The sequence below is a fragment of the Sphaeroforma arctica genome, assembly GCF_001186125.1.
Source record: "Sphaeroforma arctica JP610 unplaced genomic scaffold supercont1.1393, whole genome shotgun sequence".
Lineage (NCBI taxonomy): Eukaryota > Ichthyosporea > Ichthyophonida > Sphaeroforma > Sphaeroforma arctica.
This window is the reverse complement of record NW_014039165.1, coordinates 5526-15963: the sequence shown is the minus strand read 5'-3', so window position 1 is coordinate 15963 and position 10438 is coordinate 5526. Positions and strand designations below refer to the sequence as shown.

The 10438-nt window shown below is 43.2% G+C and overlaps 1 protein-coding gene across 1 annotated transcript; it reads right to left on the bottom strand.

The window, feature by feature from the left end:
• Positions 1 to 49: 49 nt before the first annotated feature.
• On the bottom strand, positions 50 to 10410 carry SARC_10797 (hypothetical protein; the record flags this gene model as incomplete). Its single annotated transcript, XM_014295145.1, has 13 exons — positions 50 to 949; positions 1161 to 1511; positions 2578 to 2619; positions 3348 to 3425; positions 4181 to 4333; positions 5183 to 5266; positions 5720 to 5866; positions 6422 to 6520; positions 7264 to 7330; positions 7521 to 7717; positions 8235 to 8340; positions 8958 to 9048; positions 10295 to 10410. Coding segments are annotated over 13 exons (2431 nt in total), but the record flags the coding sequence as incomplete, so codon positions are not given.
• Positions 10411 to 10438: the final 28 nt, after the last annotated feature.

Genomic DNA, 10438 nt, shown 5'->3' with positions numbered 1-10438 from the left:
TATAATACACACATACATATATATTACACACATACATATCTAGATATACCTTCACAATTGGTTTGGCGAGTGTTGTTGGGATCGGTGCAGGTGGGGCATGCTGCTGCTGTACGCTCTGTTGGCTTTGCGGTGGTGTTGATGAGCTTCCAAACCCAGCAAATGACTGTGCCTGTGGAGGTTTTTTTTGTGTCCGTGGCGGCACACGTGGACTTGAAAGTACCTCTGGTTGTACATTTGATTCGATCTTTGACACTGAAGGTGTCTGTGTCTCTGTTGCGGCGTCAGCCTGGGTGTCGATCTCCCCTTCCTCGGCCATCCCCGACTCCGACGACTTATCCATACCTTCCTTATCCGTACCTACGCTATCCCCACCTACATCTGCATACACAGCCGGTGGTGGCTCGTTGTCGTCCATAAAGTCTTCGCCATCCGCATTGTCCGCAGCATCTGCCGTAGTGCCCACGCTGTCAAGCGTCTTCTCACCGGTTTGTGCTCCGGTCTCAGTAACTGCACTCCCCTTCGCAGCCGTGTCGGTCGGTAGGCGGGAGTGTGCAGAGGTGTCTGCGCCAAGGCGTGTGGCTGTGTTTGCCTGAGGCTCCGTTTGTGTGCTTGTATGGGCGGGTGGGTGCGTTTCTCCTCCTGTCTTCGCGGTTAAGTCTGAAGAGGTATCCATATTGGTAGCCGTACCGGCGGCATGTTTGACTTTCGGAACGCCAAATGTGGGCATGTCCACGTTGCTGTCCAGTAAACTATCCCGACGTGCCCCAGTCTCTGCACCTGTGTTGGTTTCGGGACTGATTTGGCCCTCTATTGTTGGATTGGCGCCGGCCCCGGTACTGTCCTGTGCAGATGTGGTTGATGGGTCTACAGGTGTCCCCGTAGTAGTTTCCGGTGCATTTCGGTCCTTTTCTGTAGTGCTTGGGGGCACGGGGGCACTCTTGGTTGGCACCTGATCAAAATAGAGGACAGGTGGACGGAAAGAATGAGACAGTTGGCACATACGATCGGTTGCCATGGTAACCGTTTTACAAAACCCCGTGTTATCTCGGCCATACGTGTGCGCGTATATCCTTCGATTATAAATTAGTATGTTTACACACACCCTTTACCTATACACTCGTATACACAATGATTTCTGTCACTAAGGGTGACTCACTTACCACCGGTAGAGCCGGAGTGGGTTTTGTTGGTACCGGTCTTGTTTGTGCAGGTGCAGGTGCAGGTGCAGATACAGGTGCAGATACAGGTACAGTCACTTGTGCAGGTGTAGTTGTTGGTCCAGTCACTTGTGCAGGTGTAGTTGTTTGCCCAGTCGCTTGTGCAGGCGCTTGTTTTGATGCGCCAGCACCAGACTGTACAGCTGCTGGCGTGTTCTTCGGAATGGCCGGTGTTTTGTTCACGGAATTCGATCTATTTATAGACGGGGTGGGTGCGGGTGCGGCTTTGGCCGCGGATTGAGCGGCAGCAATCGTTGCATCTTTCTCTTTGAGTCTTCGAATGAGACCGTTGTACTGTGGATGTGAATGTAGACCCAAATGCAGGAATGAGATGCTCCACAGGGTTCTTGAGGTTCTAAGGTTCTAGGGTTTTAGTACTCAGCTACATACTGCACAGGATTGATTGTGTACATAGACTGTGTACCCGTGTGTATACGGATTTGTAGGTGCACACGCAAACACTACCCACATGCAGACATGGGCGTACTTGTGACCTTGTGAATAGAACCCTGTGTGCCTGTATAACATTGATTATGTAAATACTTGTACGATCATTACTACGTAGACGCCTTTATACCGAACACTTCAATAGTACTAACGTGTATGGGGTATCCGTGGCTGGCAATGGATGTGCAAAACGGTGTTCACAGGCGGATACAATCCGTGAGAAGCGGGGAGGGCGTTACAGGTGTACACACGTACACGTTATCAATACGTTCATAGTGTCCCAGAGCATATGGAGGTGTCTGCAAATCATGTCCACATGTTGCATACCAACGCAAATAAAGCGTCACCCTATAGAGGGGCACTGGCAGTGATCTCACCAACGTACGCTACACATACGTGTGCATGTACAACTATCGAAGAAATGTGCTAGGATATGTATGTCACTCTATAGGCACCAACGTACGCTCTAAACAGTTGTATTTGTATTTTATGAAGAGTCTCATTCTTCGCATATTCTTGCACGTGTACGAGTGCACATGGCAGGTGCTTTCCCACACCTTGTGACACACGAGCATGTACATACAATGCATCACGGAACACATCAAAAGGCATATACTCATACAAAGCAAAACAGAACACATCAATAGGTACACACTCATACAAAGCAAAACAGAACACATCAATAGGTACATACTCATACAAGGCAAAACAGAACACATCAATAGGTACATACTCATAGAAAGAAGCAAAACAGAACCCATTGACTCGACTAGAAGTACACAGGTACACGCATGCATGGAGTGGCTTATACACCAAATTACATGCAATTGCATGCAATTACATGCAATCGCATGCAATTACAAGCAATTACAAGCAACTACATGCACGCAAACCAATAAGTTCGACTTCTTACCTTTTGCACAAAACCAGTCTTCTCCCTCAGCAGCTCGTCAATCTGTACACGGAACCAATGCCAATGGGGTGAGAGTTTCAGGGAGGGTCTTAGGGTTTTAACGTTTTAGCGTTTTAGGGTATTAGGGTCCCCTAAATCCTAAACCAATGCCAAGGTACAATTCATGAGAGCATTTCAACGGAAGAGGATACATAAGACCCGATATGCACACGCACCATAAGAGTGCGTCAACATCCAAACAAGTGGTCCAGGGGCTCTTGAAGACAAGTCTGAAGGTCTGACATCAAACTATGAAGCATGAAACAAGAAAACTGTATAGCATGAATACGAAATCACTGACATAAAACTATGAAGCATGAAACAAGGAAACTGCATAGCATGAATACGAAATCACTGACATAAAACTATGAAGCATGAAACAAGGAGACTGCATACTATGAATACCAAATCATTGACATAAAACTATGAAGCATGAAAAAAGGAGACTGCATAGCATGAATACCAAATCATTGACATAAAACGTAGAAGCATGAAACAAGGAAACTGCATAGCATGAATACGAAATCACTGACATAAAACGTAGAAGCATGAAACAAGGAGACTACATAGCATGAATACCAAATCACTGACATAAAACTATGAAGCATGAAACTCTCCTTGTTTCATGCATAGCATGATTACACCAGGACTGATATTGGAACTCTTGAGATGTTTGCAAACACAGACAACTCCTAGTTCCTAAACCCAATATCGTTTTCTGGGAGCGTTACCCTATTTTGCAACTCGATAATCTGCGATCCACGTTGTTGGACCAACTCTTGCAGTTTTCCGCGAGGGCCGGTATCCGCCTGTAATACAAAAGCATACCATATTAGGTAGTACTCGATTTAGAAAGAGGTAATGGATTATTCTGAGTACAAGTACTGGATCAGTCGGACTTGAATCTAAGATCAGGTACTGAGAATACTGTACATGGCAGCGACTATGGGACCAAATGAAGAGAGAGGTATTGGGGGGAGATTCTATATGTTGTAGCCTGGGTAGATGATAGACTATTTTATATGCAGAGATAACTATAGCCGTTCGCTTGCATGCGGTCTAACCTCAGACCAGATACTGAGAGTACTATACAGTGCAGAGACTATGGGACAAACCGCTTGCATGCGGTCTCGGTGAGTACCTGAATAAGTAACGCATCCCTGTACGAGTGACAGGAAATACTTACACGTTCCTTTGACAAGACCCTAAACGCTACCTTAACAGGACAATATAATACCAAACCATCGAGTCTATACAATATACTACCAAATCACCGAGTCTATATAATATGCTACCAAACCATCGAGTCTATACAATATACTACCAAACCACCGAGTCTATATAATATACTACCAAACCATCGAGTCTATACAATATACTACCAAACCATCGAGTCTATACAATATACTATAAAACCACCGAGTCTATACAATATACTACCAAACCATCGAATCTATACAATGTGCTACCAAACCATCGAGCCTATATAATATACTACCAAACCATCGAGTCTATACAATATACTACCAACCCATCGAGCCTATGGTACCACGCCCACACAAACCTTTGCCACGGCCAGCTGTCGGTTGACATCGGCTAGCTCCTTGTCGATGGCCTCGTTGCGCTTCTTCTCGTCCTCCAGTTGTTTCTTGGTAGTGTTCATCTGCGCGAGTATTTGTTGAGATCGCGTTTCAGCTGAGTTGCTGATGTTGGTCAGCTGGCGTGTAGTAGTATGGGGAGTGGATGAAGGGAAAGGACTGTCTGTCAAAACAATGGGACTAGTACGGTAACCTACTGGCTCTACACTTAACTGTGGAGTTAATAAATGGCCTGTTGAATTTAATACGTCAAGTGTTGGGCTCGTACTATGCGATGGGTAAGTCGCCATTAAAGTATCTGGGGCTATACAAGTACCAGTACCATGGAATTAATAAGTGACCTGTAGAGTTAATGAATAGTACTGTACTTTTACTATGAGTGATTGCCATTAAAGCATCTGGGGCTATACAAGTACCATGGAATTAACGAGTGACCTGTTAAGATAATGAATAGTACTGTACTTTTACTATGAGTGATTGCCATTAAAGCATCTGGGCTATACAAGTACTATGGAATTAACGAGTGACCTGTTAAAATAATGAATAGTACTGTACTTTTACTATGAGTGATTGTCATTAAAGCATCTGGTGCTATACAAGTGCCATGGTATTAAGGAGTGACCTGTAGTAGAGTTAATAAATAGTACTGTATTGTTACTATGAGTGATTTGAGTGAGCGCGTGCCTGTTCAACCAACGTGTTCATTGGTGCAACCTCGCCATACACGTACCTTCGTCAGCAGTCCCTGCCATCAAGTCTCAGCCAATATGAAATGGCTTGCAACAACTGATATGGAATAGCCAATGCTTGCAGTATGCGTGTAAATGATGCTATGCTATGTTTACTCGTTCAGCTGACCGAACACTAGTGTATTCCCAGTCTCAGTAGGCAAACCATCAATATACATGTGTATGAGTATGTATGGGTATAAGATACACTTGCGTCCAATAAAACACGGTACAACACACCTTAGTAAACTGGGTAGAGTGGTGGGCATCACTGGTCTGTTTCTCGGCGACCAGTTTGGCCATCTCTGCATTCACCGTATCAATCTGCAATAAAATCAGTGTACACTCAACTGAGCCAAAAGCAACTTTAGTGTTATATGGAAGTATCAAGCCAGGCCTAGGCACGAATAACGAACACACCGGGAACGCTGGGAATAGGCTTAAGCTGGAAGACACTGGACTCGCGTGCAGTCATATCCACACACACTCACGCGCGCGCACACGCTTATGTACCTACATGTACATACGCACCCATACACAGACATAAACACATCCATGCACAGACAAAAACAGATCCATGCACAGACATAAACACATCCATACACAATCCTAAACACATCCATACACAGACATAAACACATCCATACACAGACATAAACATATCCATACACAAACCTAAACACATCCATACACAGACATATACACATCCATACACAGACATAAACACATCCATACACAAACCTAAACACATCCATACACCATGCAACAGCCACACACCTTGGCCTTGGCCTGTTCATAGTTTGCCTCGGCCGTGCGTTGCGCCGTCTGGGCCTCTGTGACGCGAGTGGTGAGACTGTTGAGTTGTGTTTGCAGTGTTTCTGCCTTGCTCTTGAGCGCATCCTTCTCTTCCGTTACCTCGATCAACTGTGGTGGAAGAGGGTTGGAATCGTAGGAGGTTTAGGGTTTAGAGTTTAGGGTTTTATGGGTTTAGGGGTTAGGGTTTAGGGGTCACTTCTACTTTTATATTTATATATATATATATATATATATATATATATATATATATATATATATATATATAGTTGACACAGGCGAGAACATCGACTATATTTGCGATGCCCACTATAGCCATCAATTGCCAACAAAAGGGAAACCGGATTTAAACCGTGAAATTCAAACTATGAACTGGCTGTCACAAAAACTTCAACCAGGTGTGATCGAAGGCATAGATCCGTTGTTGCTATTTTCGGGTCTGCAACGAAACATGGATTCATCCTGATTTATGTGCAATTGGCTTTAGCTGTTCACCACAACATTGACCCCTGATATACAGGCGAAGCGTAGAATCATAGATCCGTTGTTGCTATTTTTCGAAACATGGATTCATCCTGATTTATGTGCAATTGGCTTTAAGTGTTCACCACAACATTGACCCCTAATTTATAGGCGAAGCGTAGAATGAACGACGCAGCCACCCACCTTTGAGGGATCGAAGTCTTTGTACTTGTCCATGAACTGCTCGAATCGCGTCTTCCACCGATTACATTCGTTGACGGCGCTGATTTTCTCCACATTCAACTGTATGCCAATCATAGAAATTGGAAAAAGAATTTTGGATTACTACTTTTTAACCTTTACATCCTGATTCTATATGACTTTGAAACCAAGTACAACTGGAGCTGAAACACTTTGGGAGTGAGCGATGTAACAATTAGACCTTCTGGGCGACTGACAATGAACATTGTGGGTGAAAGCGTACATATCAATATGCCACCAACAATTTGAGCTTCAAAATATGAGACATACATCACTTTCAAGTAAACACTCAATATTCAGAGGCTACCGTCAGGCACACTTGGTATGGCACGTTCTGATTGGTCTATAAAACAATCTACAATACAAATCGGATTCGGCGATTACTATTGGGAGTGCGTGCACTGAAACGTTATGATTGGTCTATAAAACATTCTACAATATGAAATCGGATTTGGCGGTTACTATTGGGAGTGCGTGCAGTAAAGCGTTCTGATTGGTCTGAAATATAAATTTCTTTTTCCTATCATATTCAGATTCAGAGGCTTTCCTAATTCAGGCACGGAACCACAGGCTACGGCGTGGTATTGAGAACCTTCGTGTTATGTGTTGAAAGAGATGTACACAGACAGTATTAGGCCACTCGACCATACACTTTGCCCTTCCCTAAAGTAAGAACCGGTAGCGCTACAACACATGCATGCTATATTTGTTATGCGTTTGGGTTCTACTTCATATGAGCATCTGCCTCTGATATGCAAGCGAGGGATAGTTCAATAGACACTTACGTTGTTGGCTTTGGTCCTTTCTTCCTCGAGCTGGCCGCTGATTCGCACTGCGCTATCCTCCAGAGTCCTGTACCACAGTGCCGGCAGCATTAGCAAACGTAGCCATACCATTACAGGCAACATACACACGAGACCGTCGCTCATATACCTTTACAGGATGATATAACCAAACATACTCGAGCCAATCCGTACATCCCCAATCAGACACCTCCACACATGCACGTCTTCTCCGACAACGTGCTACATACTACACATACTTGAGCTGGCCACACACGGCAGCGTGTTGTATCTCCATGGTCTCCTTCTCGGCCTTGAGACGCACACAGGTTTCCTTGAGCACATTCATCTCCGCTACCTTTTGCTGCAGTTGCTTGTGTGTCTGCATCGCTGATGTGTAGTCGGCGTGGCGCGATTTTTCGGTGTCCACCAGACCCTTGAGCACATCACACTGATCCTATGGGTCGATGTATATTATGTGTAGGTATGTAGTAGGTAAGTGTCTGTGTTAATGCATGTATATGTAAACAAGTATACAAGTAAGTTGAATGTAGGCATATCCGGTGGTATGTATGTGTATCACATGTGTATATATAAAAGAGCTTTTTCAAAGCAAGGTTTTATATAGATATATAAATACATGAGATATATTTGCAAATGCGTTTGCCTTCATAGCCGATGCGTCTCCGGCAGGATGTGCTTTTTCTGTGTCCATCAACTACTGGGAAGTATCACATGCATTCTAAATTTATACGTCGACGAAAAGGTCTGTGTGGATGAACCACAAATTTTTGCTTTCATGTTCAACTGGACTACACCCCACACACGCACACACACACACACACACACAATATATATGTATGTATATATATATACCAATAAAATGATTTTTTGGAATACCAAAATATACATTCACACTATACATGCACACCCGGCTATAACGCAATGTGCGCCCAAACCCCGCCGAGGCGTACCTGAGCACGCTTCAACTGTTCTTTCACAGAGTTGTGTTCGGAGGTCAGATTCTCATAGCGTATGCTCATCATGTCGGTTTCTCTGCGCACATATCGAACAATCTCTCTGTTCGTAGAAAACCCAGGTTTTATTAGATACGAAAACCAATTTCTTGATAGATCAATTCAGAATACAAAGCTCGATTGGTGTGATTCATGCCCTCTTGCACATGGATCTGTATGACCACAACTTCGCATTACGAAGAGTTATTAGGGTTTTTGGGTTTAGCGTTTAGGAATTCTATCATTTATAGCGCTTCATATCCGGGAAACAAGCCTTAATCCACAAGCGGTCGACAGTATATACTTGAACGTCTACATGCACAAAGGTAGAATTCAATACTACTGTGATACTACTACACACAAAAGTAGAATTCACTCATTTTGACATGTAGTCGATCTATCGCTACTACTGGGTATAAATAGATGCATAAAAGTATGTGCACCCGTTGACATGTAGTTCATATATCACTACTACTGGGCATAAATAGATGCATAAAAGTATGTGCACCCGTTGACATGTAGTCCATATATCACTACTACTGGGTATAAATAGATGCATAAAAGAATGTACACCCATTGACATGTAGTCGATATATCACTATCACTGTGTGTACTCAGAAGACCACACCTTTACGAGTAGACGCATATTAGAGACGCTACAAATAGCACAAGTACACTCACCTCATGCCCTCTAGTGTATTGCTATCCTCCGTTGCAGGCTCGGCCTCTGCACCCAAAGCACCGGTAGCGGACAGGTCAGAATGAGCCCCTTCTAAACATAAACAGGTGCATGTTGAAAAAACAGTTTAAATACAGTTGTATTCTATTGTATATCATGAGAAGAAGGATCAGAATGGGTCCCTTCTAAACATAAACAGGTGCATGTTGGGAAACAGTTTAAATACAATAGTATTATATTATACAACATAGGAAGAAGGATCAGAATGGGTCCCTTCTAAAAATAAACAGGTGCATGTTGAAAATCAGTTTAAATACAATTGTATTATATTATACAACATGAAAAGAAGGATCAGAATGGGTCCCTTCTAAAAATAAACAGGTGCATGTTGAAAAACAGTTTAAATACAATTGTATTATATTATATAACATGAGAGAAAGATCAGAATGGGTCTCGTGCGAGCACAAACTGCTGCACGCGTTCACGATTTGTTTATAAACGATGCAGGATGGATCTCAGGTAGGCTTAAACAGGTGCAACAGTACACTATACGGTATATAATAAACATGGTTAGATATAAAACAAACATGGTTAGAGATGTGTGGTAAACCAAGTGTATCATACGCCCTACAAGGCTACATGTGTACGTCATTGCTCTGTTCTGCATCTGCGATTAGGCTCAAGCAACATCACTACTTGTCGACCTCGACTATGTGCACTCATCACGATCATATATTGACACCAAAATGAACGAAAGGGACTGTGTAATGGCACTATCATCTCTAAGTTTCAACTATCTAGCAGTCCTAAGAGTTTATGATTCATGCCAGTGTCACTGGGTGTTTATACATCAACCTGATATATATAATGAACACCAAGATGAAAAGACTGACATTTGAATTAATAACAGAGATGTCACATCGGACCACATATGTGTATAGGCAGATACACGCAACATACAATAATGTCGTGTACGATCCCACTCTATAAGTATATGCGTATGATATATATATATATATATATATATATATACGATATATACACATATACATATATACATACATACACTCAATTCACTACTGAGTGTATACTAACAATTCGGCATAGCGACCGCCTTAACCTTATTGCACAGCCGTACATGCACACGTATAGGCAGCTATGTATGGCGAGTGTGTAGCACGTTAGCATATGTCAGTGGTATGCGTGGATAAGCGTAATTGGACACTTATGGTGCTTGACATAGCCCGTTGCTGACAAGATCAATACATCGGCTGGATCACTAAGTTTAGTATTCGGCACAGCATAGAGCATCTATAAATAGCACAAAAAGGTTACTGACCTCTGGTTTGACGTGCACGACCCAGAGTCTCGACTTGCTCGTGCAGAAGGGTGTTCTGTCTCTCCAACGCCCCCACTTTACCTTCCATGGACAGTTTCTGCTCCTCCAACTCCTGTGAGTAGAGCAGATGAGTGGTATTGAACT